The sequence below is a fragment of the Pristiophorus japonicus genome, chromosome 1 (genome assembly GCF_044704955.1).
Source record: "Pristiophorus japonicus isolate sPriJap1 chromosome 1, sPriJap1.hap1, whole genome shotgun sequence".
NCBI lineage: Eukaryota > Metazoa > Chordata > Chondrichthyes > Pristiophoridae > Pristiophorus > Pristiophorus japonicus.
In genome coordinates this window covers 322335789-322362259 of record NC_091977.1, presented here as the reverse complement: position 1 = coordinate 322362259, position 26471 = coordinate 322335789, and the positions used below count along the sequence as shown (strand labels likewise).

Here is a 26471-nt window from a genome sequence, read left to right as displayed (position 1 = left end):
AGGTACCAGCGGATTGGAAAGCAGCTAATGTAACGCCTCTGTTTACAAAAGGCAGGTAACTATAGGCCGGTTAGTTTAACATCTGTAGTGGGGAAAATGCTTGAAGCTATCATTAAGGAAGAAATAGCGGGACATCTAGATAGGAATAGTGCAATCAAGCAGACGCAGCATGGATTCATGAAAGGGAAATCATGTTTAACGAACTTACTGGAATTCTTTGAGGATATAACGAGCATGGTGGATAGAGGTGTACCGATGGATGTGGTGTATTTAGATTTCCAAAAGGCATTCGATAAGGTGCCACACAAAAGGTTACTGCAGAAGATAAAGTTACGCGGAGTCAGAGGAAATATATTAGTATGGTTAGAGAATTGGCTGGCGAACAGAAAGCAGAGAGTCGGGATAAATGGGTCCTTTTCGGGTTGGAAATCGGAGGTTAGTGGTGTGCCACAGGGATCAGTGCTGGGACCACAACTGTTTACAATATACATAGATGACCTGGAAGAGGGAACAGAGTGTAGTGTAACAAAATTTGCAGATGACACAAAGATTAGTGGGAAAGCAGGTTGTGTAGAGGACACAGAGAGGCTGCAAAGAGATTTGGATAGGTTAAGCGAATGGGCTAAGGTTTGGCAGATGGAATACAATGTTGGAAAGTGTGAGGTCATCCACCTTGGGGGAAAAAAACAGTAAAAGGGAATATTATTTGAATGGGGAGAAATTACAACATGCTGAGGTGCAGAGGGACCTGGGGGTCCTTGTGCATGAATCCCAAAAAGTTAGTTTGCAGGTGCAGCAGGTAATCAGGAAGGCGAATGGAATGTTGGCCTTCATTGCGAGAGGGATGGAGTACAAAAGCAGGGAGGTCCTTCTGCAACTGTATAGGGTATTGGTGAGGCCGCACCTGGAGTACTGCGTGCAGTTTTGGTCACCTTACTTAAGGAGGGATATACTGGCTTTGGAGGGGGTACAGAGACGATTTACTAGGTTGATTCTGGAGATGAGGGGGTTACCTTATGATGATAGATTGAGTAGACTGGGTCTTTACTCGTTGGAGTTCAGAAGGATGAGGGGTGATCTTATCGAAACATTTAAAATAATGAAAGGGATAGACAAGATAGAGGCAGAGAGGTTGTTTCCACTGGTAGGCGAGACTAGAACTAGGGGGCACAGCCTCAAAATACGGGGGAGCCAATTTAAAACCGAGTTGAGAAGGAATTTCTTCTCCCAGAGGGTTGTGAATCTGTGGAATTCTCTGCCCAAGGAAGCAGTTGAGGCTAGCTCATTGAATGTATTCAAGTCACAGATAGATAGATTTTTAACCAGTAAGGAAATTAAGGGTTATGGGGAGAGGGCAGGTAAGTGGAGCTGAGTCCACGGCCAGATCAGCCATGATCTTATTGAATGACGGAGCAGGCTCGAGGGGCTTGATGGCCTACTCCTGTTCCTATTTCTTATGTTCTTCTGTTCTTAAATTTATTCAATGTCCCAGCTGCTCTCTGAGGCAGTGAATTCCACAGATTTACAACCCTCAGAAGAAATTTCTTCTCATCTCAGTTTTAAATGGGCGGCCCCTTATTCTAAGATCAAGCCCTCTAGTTCCAGTCTCCCCCATCAGTGGAAACATCCTCTCTGCATCCACCTTGTCAAGCCCCCTCATAATCTTATACATTTCGATAAGATCACCTGAATTCTAATGAGTAGAGGCCCAACCTACTCAACCTTTCCTCATAAATCAACCCCCTCATATCCGGAATCAACCTAGTGAATCTTCTCTGAACTGCCTTCAAAGCAAATATATCCTTTCGTAAATATGGAAACCAAAACTGCACGCAGTATTCCAGGTGTAGCCTCACCAATACCCTGTATAGCTGTAGCAAGACTTATCTGCTTTTATACTTCATCTCCTTTGCAATAAAGGCCAAGATTCCATTGGCCTTCCTGATCACTTCCTGTACCTGCATACCATCCTTTTGTGTTTCATGCACAAGTATCCCCAGGTCCTGCTGTACTGCAGCATTTTGCAATCTTTCTCCATTTAAACAATAAATTGTCCTTTGATTTTTTTTTCTGCCAAACCTCACACTTTCCAACATTGTACTCCATCTGCCAAATGTTTGCCCACTCACTTAGCCTGTCTATGTCCTTTTGCAGATTTTTTGTGTCCTCCTCACACATTGCTTTTCCTACCATCTTTGTATTGTCCGTAAACTTGGCTACATTACACTCAGTCCCCTCTTCCAAGTCATTAATATAGATTGTAAATAGTTGGGGTCCCAGCACTGATCCCTGCGGCACCCCACTAGTTACTGGTTGCCAATCAGAGAATGAACCATTTATCCCGATTCTCTGTTTTCTGTTAGTTGGCCAATCCTCTATCCATGCTAATATTACCCCCAACCCTGTGAACTTTTATCTTGTGCAATAACCTTTTATGTGTCACCTTGTCAAATGCCTTCTGGAAGTCCAAATCCAAATACATCACATCCACTGGTTCCCTTTTATCCACCCTGTTCGTTACATCCTCAAAGAATTCCAGCAAATTTGTCAAACATGACTTCCCTTTCATAAATCCATGCTAACTCTGCCTGACTGAATTTTGCTTTTCCAAATGTCCTGCTACTGCTTCTTTAATAATGGACTCCAACATTTTCCCAACCACCGACGTTAGCCTAACTGGTCTATAGTTACCTGCTTTTTGTCTACTTCCTTTTTTAAATAGGGGCGTTACATTTGCAGTTTTCCAATCTGTTGGGACCTCCTCAGAATCCAGGGGATTTTGGTAAATTACAACCAATGCATCCACAATCCCTGCCGCTACTTCTCAAGACCCTAGGATGCAAACCATCAGGTCCAGGGCATTTATCTGCCTTTAGTCCCATTATCTTACTGAGTACCACCTCTTTATCTCAGTCTTTAAAGTTCAGGGCGCTAATTAGTGTGTGTCGAACAGTATCATTGTTGCATTTCCACAATTTGTTTTACGGGTTCTTCCGATGATTCTAATTTACAGCCTTGGCAAGTGGAAGAAATTACTTCTCTTTAAACAAAACAAAATAAGGTGCATTGTGGATAAATTAGCTTTGTCTTTTTTACCAGGTATTGAAAATTAAGAGATATTTACAAGTGAATCATACTTTAATTAGACTAGATTTGTTACCGACAGATTAATACTTCTCTGAGAACAGAATGGATTGAATATAATGGAATTTGTACAGACTCTTTGCTATCTATGCAAAGATATTGGCCCAGATTTTGCAGTAGAAATAACAGGAGGCTCTCAGCGTCACTGTAATTAAAGTATAAATCGGACAGCAACTTCTGGCATCCACACATGCGCAGTTAGACACAAAATCAGGAAGTTGCTGTCCAAGTTGCCCTGTTCCTCCAGAAGCTTCATGCTTACAGTATCTCGTCGACAGACTTGGCATTCAAATACATGGAAGGGTGTGAAGGTGCTGTACTTACCCACTACATACCCACTAAATACGCCAGAAAAAGTTAGGACTTGTCCATTCAAGTGTAAGTGATGAGTCTTAATTACTGCCAAACAACTTCTCTGACACTGAAAATTTAATTTAGAAAGAGTGGAGTCTCATTTCTTCAGATGTTAATTATTGTTGGAGATTAAAAAAAAATTAAAAATTTTACTTTCTCTTTCTGGCTCTTATCTCTCTCTCTCTCTCTCTCTCTCTTCATTCCATCTTTCTTTCCCTCTCTTTACATTGCTTTCTGTACATGACTTGGCATTGAATTAACTATTCTAACTTACACTTCCTGGTTTAGACTCTGCGTGTCTCAGTAAGGATTCTTCAGTTTGATTGATTAAGAAGACCTGCTGTTGCTTGCCCTATTCACACAAGCCCCAGATCCACTGTAAAGGGCGACGTGCTGTTTTCACTCTCTAATTACAGCAAATCGCAGTGTAAAAACTTTCTGTGGGCAAGTGTAAATGTAATTAACAGTGAGTGCTTTTCGTTTGCCACTGACCACAAAATCAGGGCCCATGATTTAATGATGTCATTGTGTTGTAAGTGAACTATAAATTGTACAAGTTACCATAGTCTGATGTTGTTATGACCGAATAAAAAGAAGCTATTTCATAGGCTCTTCTCACATTAACGTCTATGAAATCCGATCAGTTTGAGCTGGACCTAAATCGTAGTGAAGGGTTAGTTAGTTAACTTAGTCACATGGAACCAAACCAGTTTACAGCACAGAGAGAGCCCACTTTGCCCACCGACTCCTTGCTATGGCAAACCAAACACCCTGCTCTCTCCCCATAGCTTCGTATCTTCCACTTCAAATATTTATTCAATTTTCCCTTAAAAAGTGCAATTGTCTCTGTCTCAGCTACTTCCTGTCGCAAAGCAGTTCATGCTCCAAAAGCCCTCTGTGTAAAGAAAGTTCTCCTAACATCTCTTCTCACACTCTAATCATTTTAAAATTAATGATCCCCTGTCACTGGCTTCCCAACTGGAGGAAATGCTCTTTCTTTATTGACGCTAACAAATCTCTTCATAATTTTAAAAGAAAGAACAAACTTGCATTTATACAACATCCTCGGTACGTCCCAAAGTGCTTTATAGCCAATTAAATACTTTTGTAATGTAGGCAGCCAATTTGTGCAGAGCAAGGATCCACAAACAGCAGTGAGATAAATGACCAGACAACCTTTTTTTTAGTGGTGTTTGTTGATAGATAAATGTTGGCCATGACCGTGACCTCCACTAAAAATCTTCACCTTTGCTGCTCTGGTGAAAATATCCCCACACCTCAAGTCTCCCTTCATAATCATAGATTCCCTTCCCTGGCAGCATCTTAGTGAATCTACTCTACATTGTATGCTCTATATAGCTTTAATGCCCTTTCTATAATGGATATGCCGGGCCATGAGGTTACGGATTGTGGTGCTGCTGATGGCCCACAGTGCCTCAAGGATGCCCTGTGTTGATCCGCTCGATCTGGTCTTAATCTATCTCACTTAACATGGTGGTAGTGCCACACAACACGATAAGAGTTTGTGAAGACGAGATTTATTCTTTACAAAGACCGTGTGATGGTCACTCCTATCAATGCTATCCTGGGCAGACATATCTGCAACAGGCAAATTGGTGAGGACCAGGTCAAGTAGGTTATTCCCTTGTGTTGGTTGACTCACTACCCACTGCAAGCTCATCCTGGCGACATTCTCCATGAGGACTCAGCCAGTGCTGGTACTGCCGAACCACTCTTGGAGATGGCTATCACCTAGAGTACATTTTGTGCCTTTGCTATCCTCCGTGCTTCCTCCAAGTGGTGTTCAACACGGAGGAGTACTTAGATGGTAATCAGCAGGAGGTTTCCTTGCCATGTTTGACCTGAAGCTGTGAAACTCCATGGGGTCTGGAGTCAGTGTTGAGGATTCCCAGGTCTCTCTGTGCCCTCCCCCCACCCCCCCCCCCCCCCCCTCCCACCAGCTGTCTGCTGCTGTGCCCTCAATGGTGATGCAGGAGACTGGGATTACTCCGTCACCATCCCAGGGTATATCCTGTCCCACCAGCAGGACAGACTCACCACTCCACAATTGTTCTCCTACTCTCACATCAGTTATTTGCCCTACTTTATTTCCCAGAAGTAAATCAAGCAAGACTTCTTTCCTTATTGGACTCGAAACATATTGATTCTAAAATGCATTCCCCACTTTGACCACAAGCGTTGCTGTTGTTCCTACCTATCTTGGAATAGATAAAATCATCCAATTATATTATCTTATTGTTCTTGAATATTTCTTTGAACTATTTGCACATCTCCACCACCAATTTATCTCTACTGGCCTGTAAAGTACACCGAGAATTGTACCAATAATTGTATTTTGTTTTCTTTGTCTTGCCTATTTTCTGCCCTCCCTTTACTTTGCTTTTGCAGCATGACTCATTGCTGAGAAACACAGGTTTCAAAAGCAAATCAGGCCCTGCCGTTAAATTCGGCAAGGACTGTAGAAAACTCATTCTCCCAGCTTTCTTGACCGTTTCTGATCCCCTCCACTTCCAACCCACCCAAGGATTAAAATTCCGGCCTTTCTATTTCAAGCACCCACGGTCTGCATGTCAGTGACACTCCTCTACTCTGCCCTAACAATGTGCTTCAGCCAAGCCATCAGAAGGGCATTCCCCCACCCCCTCCAACTGCACCAGTTTGACATTTGTCCATTTTACACATGAACCAACCTAGGACCTTGTAGTGGGATTGTGAATTCATGCTGAATTAAGGGCCAATTTGTCCTGTTGACCCATGGCCATCTCTACTGGAATCGAGATTGAAGATTGCTAAAACTCATTTTGTGTATGACTCTTCAAGGAAGCGTTCATCCCATCAGTCTAAGCTAGATTTGAACCCAAAAATCTTAACATGTCAATGTGCGTGTTTATGTGGTGCCTTGTGAGCCATAGGTGAGACTTTAACATTGGTTCATATGATTATACAACGACAACAACTTGTATTTATACAGCACCTTTAACGTAGTAAAACATCCTAAGGCGTTTCCTAGGAGCATTATCAAACAAGATTTGACACCGAGCCATATAAGGGGATATTAGGACAGGTGACCAAAGGCTTGGTCAAAGAGGTAGGTTTAAAGGAGAGAGGTGGAGAGGTTTAGAGAGGGAATTCCAGAGCTTAAGGCCTAGGCAGCTGAAGGCACGGTCACCAATAGTGGAGCAATACTGGGTAAAGCATGATATTACCACCCGCTGCTGCGATAACCAGTCCTGAATTGGCTCCTAATGTTTTAAAATACAGCAAAACAGCTGGTACAGTGCATTTTGAACATTACCTGTGGATACAAATTCAGCTCAAACTGCTAGTTACATTGCTGCCGTCTCCTCTGTCTTCATCTAACGTTATCAACATATCCTTTTATTCCTTTTTCCATCATGTACTTATCTAGGTGCTCCTTAAATGCATCTATACTATTCACCTCAACTACTCCATGAGATAGCGAGTTCCACATTCTGACCACTCTCTGGGTAAAGAAGTTTCTCCTGAATTCCCTATTTGATTTATTAGTGACTGATTATCTTATGTACATGATGACCCCTAGTTTTGGTTTCCCCCCACAAGTGGAAACATCTTATCTATGTTTGCCCTATCGAACCCCTTCATAATCTTAAAGACCTGTTGTGTAAAAATGTGCTCAGGCAGTTTCAATCAATATATTGCAAATGAATCCAAAGCTCACAAATTATTCATAATTTAACATAAAATGAGCAGATTTTTCTCATAGGTGATTTGTTACCTTATCTGATAAATTCGAATATCGCACGGGCAGTTTGTTGGGGCTCAAATTTGGCCCCTGTCGATTTTTGCCGCACTCACCCGAGGTGTGCCAACTTCCTAGGATAAAAACGGTGCCAAAAAGTTGTCCCCGCATTCTGGCCGCTCTGTGGTGCCTTCCATGGCAATTGAATTAGGGTGCAGAGCTCGGGCCCTGCGCTCAAAAAAAAAAAGTGCCGGGAGCTCAACGCATGTGCACTGGAGGTTTCGCGCATGCGCAGTAGCTCCTCTGCAGCGTGGGACCCAGTGTCCCACCCCTATTCCAGGCCGAATGGCGGCATGATGCGCGCCCTGCTGCACACCATAGAGAGTCCCGCACCTAACCCCGGCCGAATGGCCTCCCGGGCCGAGGTAGGACTTGAGTTTTATTTTTTATTTATTGATGGTTGTGCTTTGTTTAGTGAGAAGAGTTTTGATTGGGGGGGGAGGGGAAGGAGGGAGAGTGTTTTGATGGGGGTGGGGGGAAAAGTTTTGATATCGGGGGGGGGGGGGGGGGGGGGGGGAGGAAAGCTTTGATGGGCGGGTGATAATTTTTTCAAAATATCCAAATAAAAACAGTTATGTAAATATGTTTTGTCTCTTTACTATTATTTTTGTACTTTAAGCTTCCATGAATGCTTCTGTTGTATAGTAAATTAACTTTGCGAAGTTTGTCATATGTCCTGTATAGCTGTTTGATCCTGTTCACATTCTTTAGTCGTCATTAAGTACCTACTTGCGCTGATTTCTTAACACTCTGCAGGGGTTTTCTGTGCGGCTACAAGTGGCCACATACGCTGGCCTAAGTTAGTTTGGAGCAACTATTAGCTGTGCAAACTGGCTTAAATGGCCAAAACTGGTGTAGGTGTCTGGTAACGCCCCCTTTTGAAAATAAAAAACTAAACTAAAAAAAAATCCTAACTGACTCACTTACATTGGCGCAAATTGAATGTGCTGAACGGGGATTTTTAAGATACTCCAGAAAAATGAAGTTGCTCCAAAAAAAATGGAGCAACTCCTGGGCAAATTTGGGCCCATGGAGTGGAGAATGCTTAACTCTGCACCGAACCCCCATTGTGACTGCTTAATGTAGACATGTTGCAGTAAGTGTTCTATTCCTCAGTGCTGACCTTTAGTTTAATGAAAACAAATTCGCCAGAAGTAGATGGAAGCCAATCAAAGCTGGCGCCTACGCAACTTCAAATGGTCCTGAGGAACTTCAAATGGTCCGAATAAACAAGTGGTTTTCTAAATCCTTCATTCACTGGGACTGGTGTCACAATACATACTAATAAGTCCTTTTTAATCTATTTTTCAATGCTGTATGGGTATTTTATTTTAAATAATTTACAAAGCACTCTGAATCAACTGTTCTGTATTGCAGGTAAAATTCTCCTGTGATGTGGGCCAACAAAGCTGCTAGCTGGAGCCGATGGTAAACAGTAAAATCTGAGTTACTGCAATCTGACGTAGTACTGGGCACACTTCCTTAAAGAGGCCACTGGTCCATTGAGGCTTCAAGAAGGCCCTTCGCCAACTGCTGCTCCTCTATTCAAACCACTCATGGCAAGTAAACGGAAGTCGACAACACCTTGCATGGTTCGTGCCACAGATGTCGTGGAGCAGGACCCAGATTTGGAGATGGATGGAACTTTGGCCGATGGGTCTCCACATCAGTTGTCTGATGAGAACTGGCCAACAGATAATGGAATAAGTGATGGGGATCAGGTTTTGGAGAAAGCTGCCTTAGACAATCAACGGACCAGGAAACTAGAAGGAGGCTATGAATGTAAATACTGCACCTTTGAATCACAAGACTTGAATGAGTTTACAGAACATGTTGATACTATACATCCAAATGTTATCCTCAATCCATTTTATGTCTGTGCGGTTTGTAACTTTACAACAAAAAGGTATGACACCTTTACCGATCATAATGGTAGACATCATCCAGGAGAGAACAACTTTAAGTTGAAGTTGATAAAGCGCAATAATCAGACTATCCTTGAGCAAACTATTGAAGATCCCACTAATGGTGGGAATGCAGATAAAGAGGAAACTTCTCCAGCTGGAATCTCAATAAGTAAAACTCCAATCATGAAGATGATCAAAAACAAAGCAGATGGTAAAAGAATAAATGTATTGCCACGAGTGAAAGATGAATATGGTACTACACATGAAAACAAGACGGAAGTGAATAGCAGTGACCTTATCCACAATGTCAATTGTGGATTGGTTATTCCAGAAACTGTGATTAAGGATGGAGTGCCTCATGTGATGCCGTCTATACAGTCACCACCAAACATCAATTTAATACCCAAAGTCATGATACCCATGCATGGCTCTAAATATAATGCTGCTATGGATGTTAACACAAACCTAATAGGTTCCTTTAACAAATTCCCCTATCCTACACAGGCAGAACTATCTTGGTTGACAGCTGTGTCAAAGCATCCAGAAGAACAAATTAAAATATGGTTCTCAACACAGCGTCTTAAACATGGCATCAGTTGGGCTCCTGAGGAAGTGGAAGAGGCCAGAAAAGTGATGTTTAACGGCACCATTCAGACGCCAACAATCAATGTTGTACCAGCACAAATGCCATCGTCTACCAAAGGCACTACACAGCAAGTTATCCAGACAGGAATGCCATGCCAGTTAGTTGGTCAGACAGGTATTGTATTGACGCAAGTTACAAACGGATCAGCGGTGTCTTGTTCTCCCATCACTTTGACTGTAGCTGGCAGTGCAAGTCAAGCCCAATCTCAGAAGCGGAGTTTGGCGCCCTCACAAGTAACTGCAGATTCAAAACGTGCAAACATTGTCCAGGTTTGCCAGCTTACCTCGCAGGGGAGTTCAGTTATGTTTTCTCCAGGGGGCACGGATGTAAACACGAGTCGTAAGAAGACTAAAGAACAAATGGCAGAACTGAAAGCCAGCTTTGCCGTCAGCCAGTTCCCCGATGATGAAGAAGTTTTCCGGCTGATGCAGGTCACTAAACTTACCAGGGCAGAAATTAAGAAGTGGTTCAGTGATAACCGTTACCGGACCCAAAAGGGCCATTCCAGTCATGCTTCTACTGAAACCATGACCACCGCCCCCCACGATTCTCCTTCAGGAGGCCACCCCTATCGGAAATCTGCATGGAATACTTTCTCTGATTTTGCACCACAGAAATTTAAAGAGAAAAGTACGGAACAGCTGAAGGTGCTGGAGGAGAGTTTCCAGTATAGCTCCTTTCCAACAGATGAGGAAAAGGAAAGACTAAGGACAGAGTCCAAGCTGACCAGGAGAGAGATTGATGCCTGGTTCTCTGAACGGAGAAAACTGAGAGACTCGCTCGAAGGAGAGATTCTAGAAGCAAGCAAACTGCACCTCAATCAGGATTTGAAACAAGAAAATATAAAATCAGAAGGACAAGAAATAGCTGACAATATCCATATGAAAACCTCCCATTCAGGTCCAAATTATCCATCCAAGCCTGGAACCCCTCCACCAAACGCAGGAATACAACATATTAAAACAACCAGTCCAATTGACAAGACTCATAAGAAAAGCCAGGAACAGCTGCACATCCTGAAGAGTGCATTTGCGCGCACACAGTGGCCAACAGTAGAGCAATATGACAGTTTAGCGGTGCAAAGCGGGTTGCCAAGAAACGACATAGTACGTTGGTTTGGCGACAACAGATATGCAATTAAAAATGGCAACTTAAAATGGCTTGACCAGTACCAAAGAGCAAATACGGAAGGTCATAATGGCCAGAATAACCACAATGGCAGTGGAGTAAATGAACGAAGAGGAAGTAGCAGAGGACATAAAACAGCTAGCGTTTGGAGTGGAATAGCGCATTCCACATACAGCCGTGCTGGTAAAACCGTCCTATTACAGTATTACTTGCGACACAGGCAGCTAAGGGAAGAAGACCTTGATGAGTTGGTTTCGAAGTCCAGCATGAGCTATGAACAGGTCAGGGACTGGTTTGCAGAAAAGCAAACAGAAGATGCCATGGACACATCGGAGAGCAATAGCAGAGATGACCAGTACAGCGAGGAGGATGAAGAGTGGGGTGAGGTAGAGGACCTCAGTGAGAGAGATGAATATGTTGTCTCTGAATTCACAGGCAACTGGGCACACACATCACAATGTGGCTCAACTGAGTTTAATGAACTGGATTCTGAAAGCATGTCTGCTGAAAATTCCAACATATAGCTAAGGTAAAGGACTTCATTATTTCATTTCCTGTCGGCCACCACTCGAATGTATTTGGTTCCTTGGACAGGAGAGTGGGATGGTTGATACTATGAGTATTCTAGATGTTATGAATGACACTGGTAAGAACATAAGAAATAGGGGCAGGAGTAGGCCATTTGGCCCCTCAAGCCTGCTCCGCCATTTAATAAGATCATGGCTGAACTGATCATAGAAACATAGAAAATAGGTGCACGAGTAGGCCATTCGGCCCTTCGAGCCTGCACCACCATTCAGTATGATCATGGCTGATCATGCAACTTTAGTACCCCATTCCTGCTTTCTCTCCATACCCCTTGATTCCTTTAGCCGTAAGGGCCACATCTAACTCCCTTTTGAATATATCTAACGAACTGGCCTCAACTTTCTGTGGTAGAGAATTCCACAGGTTCACAATTCTCTGAGTGAAGAAGTTTCTCCTCATCTCGGTCCTAAATGGCTTACCCCTTATCCATAGATTGTGACCCCTGGTTCTGGACTTCCCCAACATCAGGAACATTCTTCCTACATCTAATCTGTCCAATCCCGTCAGAATTTTATATGTTTCTATGAGATCCCTTCTCATTCTTCTCAATTCCAGTGAATATAAGCCTAGTCGATCCAGTCTTTCTTCATATGTCAGTCCTGCCATCCTGGGAATCAGTCTGGTGAACCTTCGCTGTACTCCCTCAATAGCAAGAATGTCCTTCCTCAGATTAGGAGGCCAAAACTGTACACCATATTCAGGGTGTGGCCTCACCAAGGCCATGTACAACTGCAGTAAGACCTCCCTGCTCCTATACTCAAATCCTCTTGCTATGAAGGCCAGCATGCCATTTGCCGCCTTCATCGCCTGCTGTACCTGCATGCCAACTTTCAATGACCGATGTACCATGACACCCAAGTCTCGTTGCACCTCCCCTTTTCCTAATCTGTCACCATTCAGACAATATTCTGCCTTCCTGTTTTTGCCAGCAAGGTGGATAACCTCACATTTATCTACATTACCGTGCCATGCATTTGCCCCCTCACCTAACCTGTCCAAGTCACCCTGCAGCCTCTTAGCATCCTCCTTACAGCTCACACTGCCACCCAGCTTAGTGTCATCTGCAAACTTGGAGGTATTACATTCAATTCCTTTGTTTAAATCATTAATGTATATTGTAAATAGCTGGGGTCCCAGCACTGAACCTTGTGGTATCCCACTAGTCACTATCATGGGCTTAGTTCCACTTCCCTGCCCGCTCCTCATAACCCTTTACTCCCTTATCCAAAAATCAGTCTATCTCCATCTTAAATCTATTCATTGACCCTGGGGCAGAAAATTCCAAAGATTTACAACCCACTGAGAGAAGAAATTCCTTCTCATCTCAGTTTTAAATGGGCGACCCCTTATTCTGAAACTATGCCCCCTAGTTCTAGATTCCCCCCAAGTGGAAACATCCTCCCTGCATCTACCTTATCGACCCCCTCATTACTTTATATGTTTCAATAACATCACCTCTCATTCTTCTGAACTCCAATGAGTATAGACCCAACCTATTCAACCTTCATAAGTCAACCCCTTCATCTCAGGAATCAACCTAGTGCGCCTTCTCTGAACAGCCTCCAATGCAAGTATATCCCTCCAAGACCATCAGCAGGCCGGGGCCATTAGAGGGAGCAATGTGCGGCGTCAAACCACAGCAGGGAGCAGCGTGTGCTGCTGCAGGAGGGCGATGGCTGCGAAGCCAGGTCGCTGATTGCAGTGCGGGCAGGCATAGCAGGAATGGCGAAGTCGGGGCAAAGGACCGGCAAGAGTTTGTCGAGGGAAGTGACCGGGACCCAGGAGAGGCGTGAATTTGGGACCCAGAAGAGGCGAGGATCCAGGGACAGCACTGACCAGCCCACACTGCGATATGTGTGTGCGCTCAGTCTGTGCAGCAGAGCTGGTCTCCAGTCGTCTTGGGTAATCCTTACCACTGGACCAAGACCTAGCTCTATCAAGCCTGGGTAGTGGCTGGTGTGCAATGGCCATCCCACATTAAAAAAAGCCACAAACAGGCATCTTCCACCCTTCAAGGTTCGGAATCTGGAATATTAGGTCCTTCATTGAAACACTGTGAACTCATCCCTTTTTGGCGTGGAAGCAAGTCATCCTCGTTTCGAGGGACTGCCTATGATGAATAATCCCTCCTTAAATAAGGAGACCAAAACTGTACGCAGTAGTCTAGGTGTGGCCTCACCAATACCCTGTACAGTTGTAGCAGGACTTCTCTGCTGTTATACTCTATCCCCCTTGCAATAAAGGCCAACATTCCATTTGCCTTCCTGATTACTTGCTGTACCTGCATACTAACTTTTTGTGTTCCATGCACAAGGACCCCCAGGTCGCTTTGTACTGCAGCACTTCATAATTTTTCATTATTTAAATAATAATTTGCTTTTTTATTTTTTCTGTCAGTGGATAACCTCACATTTTCCCACATTATACTCCATCTGCCAACTTTCGCCCACTCACTTAGCCTGTCTATATCCCTTTGCAGATTTTTTGTGTCCTCCTCACAATTTGCTTTCCCACCCATCTTTGTATTATCAGCAAACTTGGCTACATTACATTCGGTTCCTTCATTCAAATCATTAATTTAGGTTGTACATAGTTGAGGCCTCAGCACCTATCCCTGTGGCACCCCACTAGTTACTGATGCCAACCGAAAAATGACCCATTTATCCCGACTCTCTGGTTTCTGTTAGTTAGCCAATCCTCTATCCATGCTAATATATTACCCCCATCCCGTGAACTTTTATCTTGTGCAGTAACCTTTAATGTGGCATCTTATTGAATGCCGTCTGGAAATCCAAATACACCACATCCACTGGTTGCCCCTTATCCACCCTGCTCGTTACATCCTCAAAGGGTTGATCATGTTTACTCAGAAAGCATATTTTGGTGATGTAGGAAAGGGTCTAGCCCAGTTTTCTTGGCAATTTCCCTAGATTTGGCAGAGTGAAACTGGTTTATGAATATCAGTTAAGACTGAAAGTAGTGTTTTTTTAGCAGGGGGGCATTCTGTAGTCAAGGGTTTGACACGCCAATATTGTAGATAACAGACCACCATAGAGAACTGTTGAAATAAATGGCTTGTATGTCTTTAGTTGATCTTTTTAATTCTTTAGAGCTGTGGCATTTATCATCAAAATCAAAAATACCATAGAATCAAACAGCAGAGCAGGAGGCCGTTCAGCCCATTGTGTCTGTGCCGGCCATTAGTAGAGCTGTCCAATTAGTTTCAATCTCTTGCTCTTTCTCCTTAGCCCTATAAATTTTTCCCTTTGAAAATTACTATTGAATCTGTTTCCCTTTCAGGCAGCGCATTCCAAATCACAACTCACTGTAAAAAAAATGTTCTCATGTCACCTTTGATACTTTTGCCAATCGCCTTAAATCAGTGCCCTCTGGTTACGAACCATTCTGCCAGTGGAAAGAAGCAGTTTGCAATTGTTTTAAGTTAGTTATATATCCCCACTATCTTTAAAATTTGAAGAATATTCCTTAAAATGAGTTCGCGAAGAAAATAGCAAACATTTTGTTTAGGTAACAGCTAAAGGAAAGAAATGGCTCAGTGGGTTAGATTTAAATCCATCCCAGACTGATGGAATGAAAAACTCCTCACAGTGCAGGCTGAAATACGCCTCAATAAGATGCATTTTATCAGTCACGTATTGATGCTGAATGGAACACGTTCCTTTCTCCAATGCATGTCACTCCTTGTTTCAGTACCAAAAAAAATCACTTCAATTTTGGATTGTCATAGCTAAACGCAACACCAAAATTTGAATTTATATAGCGCCCTTTAACGTACGTCCCAAGATGCTTCACAAGAATGTTATCTGACAAAAGTTTGACACCGAGCCACATAAGAAAGAGACAGAAAATTAAGTGCTTATGTTGAATGAGTGGCCTGTTGGGAAACTGGCTATGGGGTCCTCCAGCCTATAATGATTCTCTTTTTAAGAACAATAATTCAATTATTTTTCTGTTACTCCTTCAACACCATCAAGCATTTTCTTTGAGTGATGAGTTTGTTTCAGCCATGAACATGGAGTTGGCTTGCATAACCACACTTCATGTATCGCCGTCAGTACTGCACTCCATGCACAGAGATCACTCTCCAAGCTAATTGCTCTTCACTATTTGAGTTTTCTCTTATTCTGTGCTGAATAGAATCATAGGCTCCAAATTTGATGAAGGCCCCCGCCTGCCCACCCAAGTGCCACCCAAAGGACCGCTGATGGCTGCCGAGGTCCCTGACGGTTCTTTGGGTGGGATCTTTATCACCCAGGTCCCTCGAAGGTCGGCAAATCTGTGACGCACGCCGCCAATCTGGGCAGCAGCCAGCGGAAGCTTTCATTTTTGGTGGCAGAGGCGATTGCCACCCAAGTGCCACCGAGACTGGAGTTTGGTCCATGGAGGGTCGAAGAACTAAAAATTAAAATCATCAGAGAAATTCTATCGGATGACCTTCAGGGGACACCATTGAGGCAAGTCGCTGTGAAAAAGAATATATTTTTTTTTAAGTTCACTAACCTTTTTTTCAGGATCTTCATACCTACCGTCGGGGGTGGACCAGCCTCCTCGCAGTGGTCCACCCCCGTTATGGCGCCGGCCCCCGCCAACTCCCGCCTGCGTGGATACGGCATCTCGCCGGGCAGGAGCTCACTTATGCCACTCGACCGTCCGCTGACGTCAGCGGGCAGTTCCCGGCGGTTCTCCCCTCCCGCCCGCTCCAGGCCAAATGGAAAGTGGCACTGGGTGGAACCCGAAGAGGAATGTTGGCGGCAGTGGGTGGTGAGTCCATCAAATTCAGGCCCATAGAAGCTATGTCTGGAATTTTCCAGGTGAGTCAGCGGGCACAATCGGTGGCAGGTGGGATGGGAAAGCTTTTTTCCCCAGCAGCTCAGGACCCCGCTGTGACCCTGCCACCACGCGCCTTTCCCTGATGTCGGGTCTGCCAGCGCAGAGCAGTCCCTACACACAGTGGCGGGGGACCCAATTCAGGTCATTAGTTTTGTGGCTTGTTTTGAGCCACTTAAGAATGAATTTCAGCTCAGCTTTTACATTTGACAACTCGCCCACGGGGTCCACACTGGTTGTGGACCACATCTGTCGAGTTGAGGCGGGAGTTCAGTATTGAATCAGCTGTTAAGTTGACAGCTTCAAATGTAACATAAAAGCTCCCATCTTACATAACTATCTTCCCTCAGTCACAAGCTCTTCCTCGCTGCAGTTCCACAACAGATTCACATGCTACAAGTTTTTATATAAGTCTCCATCCCAGTCTGACCTCATTACCTCTCTCACCAGTGACAGATCGCTTCTGTCACATCAACTTCACCTGCCATCTATTCCATCAGCATGGGTGCCCTTCTACTCTCACCTTGGTCCTCAGAATCCCACCATGATCAGCCCCAACACCAGCAGCACCAGGCACATCAGCAGCACCAACAACACCACCAAACTTCTCCGCAATCACCTGATGCTGCACAGGACACGGCATCAGCATCTGACCACATTGCTACCCAGAAGGCCAGTGATGGCCTCACCATGGCCAGATGTACTTCAGTTGACGCTGTACACCCTGGCTGCCAAATGATGCACCAGGTTGGCACCACCCCACACCAACATCATAAAGCATCCCTACAAAGTCCAAGCCATTCCTTTCACACTCATCACCGGGGGGGGGGGGCGGTGGTCTCATCATTCACTGCAACTCACTAAGCCACTTCCAAAGGTGCACACAAATCTGTCCAAGAATGTAAGCTGTTGAAAATAAAGGTTTCAATATTTGACACCACATTAACAGAAACTTTTCATAAATATTGCATAAAACACCCAAGTGCCTACCCCTCTGTGTTGTCGGTTGGTATGATTGCACTAGGATGAAGGTAAGTGTGTGGGGTGGATAATGAAATGTGAAACTGATAATGTAGATAGAGAGGGATGGGTGGAGGTGCAAGGTAAGTTGGTGTGAGTAAAGATATACTTGCATTGGAACCTGTCCAGAGAAGGTTCACTAGGTTGATTCCGGAGATGAGACGGTTGACTTATGAAGATCGGTTGAGTAGGTTGGGCCTATACTCATTGGAGCTCAGAAGAATGAGAAGTGATCCTATTGAAACATAAGATGATGAGGGGGATGCAGAGAGGATATTCCCATTCATAGGGGAAACTAAAACTAAGGGATATAGTTTCAGAGTAAGGGGCCGCCCATTTCAAACTGAGATGAGGAGGAATTTCTTCTCGCAGAGGGTTGTAAATCTATGGAATTCTCTGCCCCAGAGAGCTGTGGAGGCTGGGTCATTGAATATATTTAAGGCGGTGATAGACAGTTTTTTGAGAGATAAGGGAGTAAAGGATTATGGGGAGCGGGCAGAGAAGTGGAGTTGAGTCCATGATCAGATCAGCCATGATCTTATTAAATGGCTGAGCAGGCTCGAAGGGCCAGGTGGCCTTCTCCTGCTACTATTATTTTCTTATGTAAGGATGTGCAGGGGTAGAGCAGGAAAGGCAGAGTTATGAGGATAGGATGAGGTTCAGTGTGGCTTTGTACTAACATTTCTGATCATCTGAGATCATTGAGACATTTGTGGCACTGCACCCAGGTCCTCCTGACCACATCCCTGCTTGTGCCCTCTTCTGCAATGTGCAACCAGGCTGTGTTAGTCTTCTGGATAGGTCTCTTCCGCCCATGGGAGGAGAAGCGGACCTCCCTCCATAAGCATATGGAGGGAGTTATGGAAGAGCCTGGGTACAACCTTGCACCTCTGTGCAGTGATTGTCAGTGTTGGCAGCACCTCAATACTGCAAACACTGACGGTGTCAAAGTAAATTTGCGCATGGTCTCCTTAAAGAAACCGGCTGATGACGCATCATCAAATGACGTCACTAGACCCGCTTCCTCTAATTAGCCAGAAAACACGCTGGTTGGGCTTCAGAGGCCAGGATGGAGACAGCAGCGGGGTTGGGATCTGCCTCCAATGCTGCCTGCCATGGACCTGCTGAGATCAGCAAAATCACAGCCTTTGATTCTATTTGATATTTTCTTATTCTGTGCTAACTGGGTCACTATTGCTTCAAATTTACAAGTGCTTTGCCATATTTTGTGCCAGTGACTTCTGTTCTGGGTGATAGCTTCCCAAGACTCCACGACCGTACGGTATGCCTTTTAAAAACTATTTAGGTTCTTATGCTAACTAACAACATCAGAAATAGGACCAAAAGTAGGCTATTCAGCCCTTTAAGCCTGCTCCACCATTCAATAAGATCATGGCTAATCTTCTACCTCTACTCTACTTTCCCACCCTATCCCCATATACCTTGATTCCTTTAGTATCCAAAAATCTATCGACCTCTGTCTTGAATTTTCTCAATGACACAGCCTCTGGGGTAAAGAATTAAGTTTCACAACACTTTGAAGACATTTCTCCTCATCTCCGTCCTAAATGGCTGACCCCTTACTCTGAGACTATGCCCCCTAGTTCTAGACTTCCCAGCCAGGGGAAACATCCTCCCTGCATCTACCCTGTCAAGCCCCTTAAGAATTTTATATGTTTCAATGAGATCATCTCTCATTCTTCTAAACTTCAGCGAATATAGGCCTAGACTACTCAAGACATTTTCCGTCTATTAGCTTGCAGTATGCCACTTTATTTATATGTACTCCTGTAAATTTTCCAACAGTGTTCACATTACTGGCATTCAACTTAAGTAATTTGAGAAAGACTGTTTATTTTATGTCGCGTGCCAAATGTCAACCTTGGCTCAGTGGGTAGCACTCTCGTCACTGAGCCAGAAGGTCGTGGGTTCAAGATCCACGCCACAGATTTGAGCATAAAATTCTAGACTGACACTTCCACTGTAATATTGAGGGAGCGTTGCACTGTCGGAGGTTCCGTCTTTTGGATGAGATGTTAAATCGAGGCACTGTGTGCTCTCAGGTGGATGTAAACGATTCCATGGCACTATTTTGAAGAGGAGCAGGGGAGTTCTTCCCCGGTGACTTGGCCAATATTAGCCTTCAGTCAACATCACTCAAAAAAACCAGATTATCTGGTCATTATCACATTCCATCGTGTTTCCCACATTACTACAGTGACTACACTTCAAAAGTACTTAATTAGCTGTAAAGCACTTTGAGATGTACTGAAGTCGTGAAAGGCATTATATTGTGTTTGGGTAGTTTCTCCCCTTCTTCACATGTACTCTTTGGCTTTCCACATTTTTCCCTTGGGTAGGACCTCACCACAAATATAAATGCCCTTTCTCAATGGATTTTCAGGAAATGGTGAGGAAAAGAACCAAGAGCTGAAAATAACACCAGCTGCAACTTCTCTCCGAAGTATTCCTCGCCAGTATAAGTTGTGTTGCACTCTTGGTTTCTCAGATGGAGGGGAGAAGGAGGAGGGATCTTTAAAAATCAAGGCCTCAAAAGTGTTTCTTCTTTGTTACAATACAGCCCAGTGATGACCTTGGACCCTTTTGTTGTACCTTTCAAGTCAGTGAATGGCAGTTTTTAAATGTTTTATTTTTTAATATTACTGTATTGTTACTTCCAAAAAACATACAATCTAAAAACAATTTACCATTTTCTGTAAAAAAAAAAAGAAATTGGGTAGATATTAATAGTGGAAAGATGAACTCCTGTTCAACAATAGAATGTTTCCTTTAAAGAATGATGGTTCTTGGAACGATTCTGTTCTCAGGGTAACAATTACACAGAATTTACAACACAGAAACAGGCCATTCGACCCAACTGGCCCGTGCCGGTGTTTATGCTCCACATAAGTCCCCTCCCACCCCTCTTCATCAAACACTATCACCCTATCTTCCAATGTTTCTCTCCCTCATGTACTTATCTAGCTTCCCCTTAAATGCATCCATGAGCTTTGTGCTAATGGGGTTTGTGGGGGACATGGGGAATTAGCTATGGTTCCTGTTCATGAATGCTTATAGGTGACTACCTGGAAAGTGCGTGTGTAAGAATGCCTGACGGGATTGTGCTTTGTTGTGATGTCCCTTTTCCATATGGTCTAACAGCCTCCGGACACTTGCTGTACAGGTTTAGAAATGGCCATTGGTGCGAGACACTTGAAGGTTACTATTACCTATGGAACAATACCCCTGCAGAAGTAAACCTCTTCAAAAGAACATTAGAAATAGGAACAGGATTAGGCCATTTGGCCCCTCAAGCCTGCTCTGCCATTTAATAAGATCATGGCTGATCTGATCATGGACTCTGCTCCACTTCCCTGCCCGCTCCCCATAACCCTTTATTCCCTTATCTCTCAAAAATCTGTCCATCTCCGCCTTAAATAGATTCAGTGACCCAGTCTCCACAGCTTTCTGGGGTAGAAAATTCCACACATTTACAACCCTCAGAAGAAATTCATCCTCATCTCAGCTTTAAATGGGCAGCCCCTTAGTCTAAGACTATGTCCCCTAGTTTTAGTTTCCCCTATGAGTGGAAATATCCTCTCTGCATCCACCTTGTCGAGCCCCCTCATTATCTTATATGTTTCGATAAGATCACCTCTCATTCTTCTGAACTCCAATGAGTATAGGCCCAACCTACTCAACATATCTTCATAAGTCAATCCCCTCATCTCCGGAATCAACCTAATGAACCTTCTTTGAACAGCCTCCAATGCAAGTATATCCTTATTAAATACGGAGACCAAAACTGTATGCAGTACTCTAGGTGTGGCCTCACCAATGCCCTGTACAGTTGTAGCAGAACTTCTCTGCTTTTATACTCTATCCCCCTTGCAATAAAGGCCAATATTCCATTTGCCGCCTTGATTACTTGCTGTACCTGCATACTAATTTTTTGTGTTTCATGCACAAGGACCTTCAGGTCCCTCTGTACTGCAGCACTTTGCAATTTTTCTCCATTTAATATAATTTGCTTTATTATTTTTTCTGCCAAAGTGGATAACCTTGCATTTTCCCACATTATGGGCCCAAGTTTCCACATGATTCGTGCCTGATTTTTAGGAGCAACTGGTGGAGAACGGACTATTTTAGAAATCGCAATTCTCCACATTTTTTTTTCTGCAGTTCTAGTTAGGTAGAACAGTTCTAGTTTAGAACAGAATTTTTTCTTCAAAAGGGGGCGTGTCCGGCCACTGATGCCTGATTTGAAAGTTTCCACAGTGAAAATGTACTCCAAACTAAAGTAGAATGGCGCCAGTGAAGATTTTTGTAGAACTGAAAAAACCTGTTCTACACATTAAAAAATCAGGCGCAGGTTACAAATTAGGCGTCCAGAACGAGGTGGGGGGGAAGGGAACTCATTAAATTCGACAATAAATCCTTATTTATACTTCTACAAATATTATACAAATAAATCCAACCTGAATAAACATTTATAAGCCAAGAAAAGATTAAATAAACCATCTTCCTACCTGTGTGAAAGTGCTTCAGCCAGGGAGAATTCTGCAGCTATTCGTGCCGCTGAGCAAGAGAGGGAGGGAGAGAGGGGAGGGAGAGGGAGGAAAGAGAGGGGGGGGGAGCGGGTGTCGGGTCGGGGGGGAGCGGGTGTCGGGGCGGGGGGAGCGGGCCTCGGGGGGGGGGGGGGGGGGAGCGGGCCTCGGGGCGGGGAGTGGGTCTCGGGGCGGGGGGGGGAGAGCGGGTCTCGGGTCTCGGTCGGGGCAGGGGGGAGCGGGTCTCGGGTGTCGGGTCGGGGGGTGGGGGGGCGGGTCTCGGGTCTCGGTCGGGAGCGGGTCTCGGGTGTCGGGGGGGGGGGGGAGAGCGGGTGTCGAGTCGGGTCTGGTGGGAGGGGGGGGGGGGGGGAGAGCGAGTGTCGGGTCTGGTCGGGCGGGGAGCAGGAGCTGGCCATGGGAGGAGCCTCATTCACGCAGCCCCAGTGAGGCCATTGGGCCAGGGCTAGGGGCTGCGTGCTTTGGGCCCCTCCCACACAGTTCGGCGCCTGGAGCTACTGCACTTGCGTGCCGACTGTAGCGCGCATGTGCAGAGGTCCCGGCACTGTTTTCAGCGCAGGGACCTGGCTCCGCCCCCCCCCCACAGCTCGTGCTGGCTGCGCCGAGTGCCACAGGACCTGTAAGTCGGTGGAGAATACCGAGGATTTTTTTAGGCGCCGTTTTAGGCGTGAAAAACGGGCGCCCAGCTCGGAGGGGCGCCCGTTTTTTTTCTTGTGGAAACTTGGGCCCTATACTCCATCTGCCAATTTTTTGCCCAGTCACTTAGCCTGTCTATATCCATTTGCAGATTTTTTTGTGTCATCCACCCATCTTTGTATCATCAGCAGACTTGGCTACATTCCACACGGCCCCTTCATCCAAGTCATTAGTGTAGATTGTAAATAGTTGAGGGCCCAGCACCGATCCCTGCAGCACCCCACTAGTCACTGTTTGCCAACCGGAAAATGACCCATTTATCCCCACTCTCTGTTTTCTGTTAGTCAGCCAATCCTCTATCCATGCTAATATATTACTCCCAAACCTGTGAACTTTTATCTTATGCAGTAACCTTTTATGTGGAACCTTATCGAATGCCTTTTGGAAATCCAAATACACCACATCCACTGGCTCCCCCTTATCCATCCTGCTCGTTACATCCTCAAAGAACTCCAGCAAATTTGTCAAACATCATTTCCCTTTCATAAAACCATGCTGACTCTGCTTGATTGAATTATCCTTTTCCAAATGTCCTGCTACTGCTTCCTTAACAATGGACTCCAGCATTTTCCCAACAATAGATGTTAGGGTAACTGGTCTATAGTTTCCTGCCTCCTTTTTTAAATAGGGGCATTAATTTGCGGTTTTCCAATCCACTGGTACCTTCCCAGAATCCAGGGAATTTTGGTGGATTACAACCAATGCATTCACTATCTCTGCAGCCACTTCTTTTAAGACCCTAGGATGTAAGCCATCAGGTGCAGGGGACTTGTCTGCCTTTAGTCCCATTAATTTACTGAGTACTACTATTTTAGTGATAGTGATAGTATTAAGTTCCTTCCTCCCTATAGCCCTTTGATTATCCACAATTGGGATATTTTTAGTGTCTTCTACCGTGAAGACAGATACAAAATATTTGTTCAACGTCTCTGCCATTTCCCTGTTCCCCATTATTAATTCCCCAGTCTCATCCTCTAGGGGACCAACATTTACTTTTGCCACTCTTTTCCTTTTTATGTACCTGTAGAAACTCTTACTATCTGATTTTATATTTTGTGCTAGTTTACTTTCATAATCTATCTTCCCTCTCTTTATTTTTTTAGTTGTTTTCTGGCTTTTAAAAGTTTCCCAATCCTCTGGCCTCCCACTAGTCTCAGCCACATTGTATGCCCTTGTTTTCACGTTTTTATACCATCTCTTATTTCCTTAGTTAGCCACGGATAGTTATCCCTTCTCTTACAGTCTTTCCTTCTCATCGGAATATATAAGGCGGATGAAAATGGGGCAAAGTGGCAAACAGAAGGGAAAACAAATCATACTGTCCCACACATACCAATTGCCCACACTTACTGCCTATTTCATTGATCCCTAATGTATTTGTTTGTTCTTGGTATGTGGGCAACACAAATATTGTCCATTCCTTAATGGCTTGAGATGGTAGTGCCGTGTCACCTTTTTGAACCACTGCAGTCCTTCTGGTGATGGCACTCCCTATAACACCTTGCCCCCATCACTTTTTTCCATTGACATTGAAACTTCCTTTAGTATTTGGAAGACAAAATGGTTTATAGATTGAGGATTTGTTTCTGATTCTGTAAAGCACCTTGGGACAATATTCTATCTTAATGGAACTATGCAAATTGTTGCTGAAGATTGGTTTTTATTGTAGTTGGGAAGCAAACAAATCATCCCATACCTGTTTCTCACCTCTTTCACCCCTCAAAAAAAAAATTATTTTTACTCATCTTTTCAATTCCTACACACAATTTTCCCAACTTGACTTTGTCCATTTCCCCACAAATCTCTCAATACTGCCATTGAGCCAAAGACTGGAGTTCAGAAGAATGAGAGGGGACCTCATAGAAACATATAAAATTCTGACGGGGTTAGACAGGTTAGATGCAGGAAGAATGTTCCCAATGTTGGGGAAGTCCAGAACCAGGGGTCACAGTCTAAGGATAAGGGGTAAGCCATTTAGGACCGAGATGCGGAGGAACTTCTTCACCCAGAGAGTGGTGAACCTGTGGAATTCTCTACCACAGAAAGTTGTTGAGGCCAATTCACTAAATATATTCAAAAAGGAGTTAGATGAGGTCCTTACTGCTAGGGGGATCAAGGGGTATGGCGAGAAAGCAGGAATGGGGTACTGAAGTTGAATGTTCAGCCATGAACTCATTGAATGGCGGTGCAGGCTAGAAGGGCCGAATGGCCTACTCCTGCACCTATTTTCTATGTTTCTATGTTTCTATGACTAAGAAGAGGACAAAATAAACTTGACATCTGATTGGCTGGCTCACTGACGAAATGCTCGGCAAACCTACTTGCCTGAGATGGGATCGAGGAACACAATTTGTGGAAAATCAGGGATGAAAATTCCTTGCAACAATATGTGGCACAATTGATTTGCAAATAGCTTGCCAAAGTTAGTGGTTAACGATTTGTATCTTTCTTTTAAGCATGTAACATTTCTTTGTTTCTCCTTCATAGGAAACCAAATGAGGAAAATACTGACACACATTGCAACATCTGTCTAAAGAAAACTACCATTTCTATTCTCTGTGACGCAAAGAAAGTAATTGAGACTTTGGCTCTGACTCTGTATTGTGTGAAACAGCAAACATGGAGGCAGAATGAAGGACTGACTTCCCGTACAAGCATCTTTCAGAGAGCGAGAGATTCAATGATATCCATAGTGCCAAAGTTTTACTACTGCAATCGAAAGGATCTTTGTAAATAATTTTTTCTGTTTTTGAACAGATTTGTACAATTTAGGGATTTTATTACATTTATAATTGGTGAGAGTTAACTTTGCAGATCAGGGTGTGCCCTTAGAGTCCCCATTGTTTTTAGATTTAGTAACCACTACCAGGCTCTCTTATTTTGACATCTTTTACATTCACTACTTTACAAAAAAAGCTGAACTCCTGACCAAGGAGGACAGAGATACTGAATGACAAAAATCATGTTTGAGTCCAGTAACATCTTTAGGTCTTTGATGTACAAAATGGCAGGAAAAAAATATTTAACAAGCACATTATTGTTAGCAGCTTGATATTGTAAGAGGCTACATTTATATTGTAATGCAAACTGCTCTAGCCAGTCTTCAATCAGCTAGAGGTGTGCAATATTGACTTCTTCATGTCAGTATAACATAATTAAAGTTGCAGTAACTTGTTTCCTCCTATCTTTTGCAAGATTACATATTCAAAAAATAAAAAGTGTTGTCCCCAGTTCGAATTTTTGTAATTATTTTTAAAGCTTTTTATTAGCTAATAGACTGAAGTTCTGATTATATAGCCCTGTTTCTGAGTCGAATTCCACAGATGGGCTGAGATGACTGGATAGGTGAATGGTGGAACATTGGACTCTGCGGGCTGGATCTTGCCGGCGTTCAGAGGGCGGGTTCGGAGGCATGTCCGCTGTCAAAGTAAAAGTCTGGCAGCGGGACGGTATCCCGCTCTGCACCCACCTCCTTGTCAGTTTCCCAAGTGCCGGCTCTGTCTGCGCTTTGTAGGCCCGGCACTAAGCGGCGGGTGAGCCAATTCAAATACCTAAGAGGGTATTTAAACAGCATTTTACCAACTACTAACCATTTTTCCAACTTTTTCACGAGGTTCTTGTCGCTCGAGGATCACATCAGGTAAGTACATTGGATTTTCAGTGACTCTCCATTGCTTTGAATAGGTGACAGCTGCAAAATTGGTATAAAAGCTACCATTTCACAGCTGTTCACTTTCCATTGTTAGGAGCTGGAACCTTCAGGATTTCGAACA

The 26471-nt window shown here is 44.1% G+C and overlaps 1 protein-coding gene across 3 annotated transcripts in view; it reads left to right on the top strand.

Annotated features, from left to right (window-relative positions):
- The window catches only part of zhx2a (zinc fingers and homeoboxes 2a), a 129615-nt gene extending 103693 nt beyond the window's left edge, over positions 1-25922 (top strand). For all 3 annotated transcript variants that reach the window (XM_070888759.1, XM_070888748.1, XM_070888755.1), the window contains 2 exons: positions 8678-11510; positions 25186-25922. In XM_070888759.1, the coding sequence (XP_070744860.1) occupies positions 8857-11505 (2649 nt within the window). In that variant the 5' untranslated portion in view covers positions 8678-8856 and the 3' untranslated portion in view covers positions 11506-11510; positions 25186-25922. The remainder of the gene's footprint in view (positions 1-8677; positions 11511-25185) is intronic.
- The last annotated feature ends 549 nt before the right edge of the window (positions 25923-26471 follow it).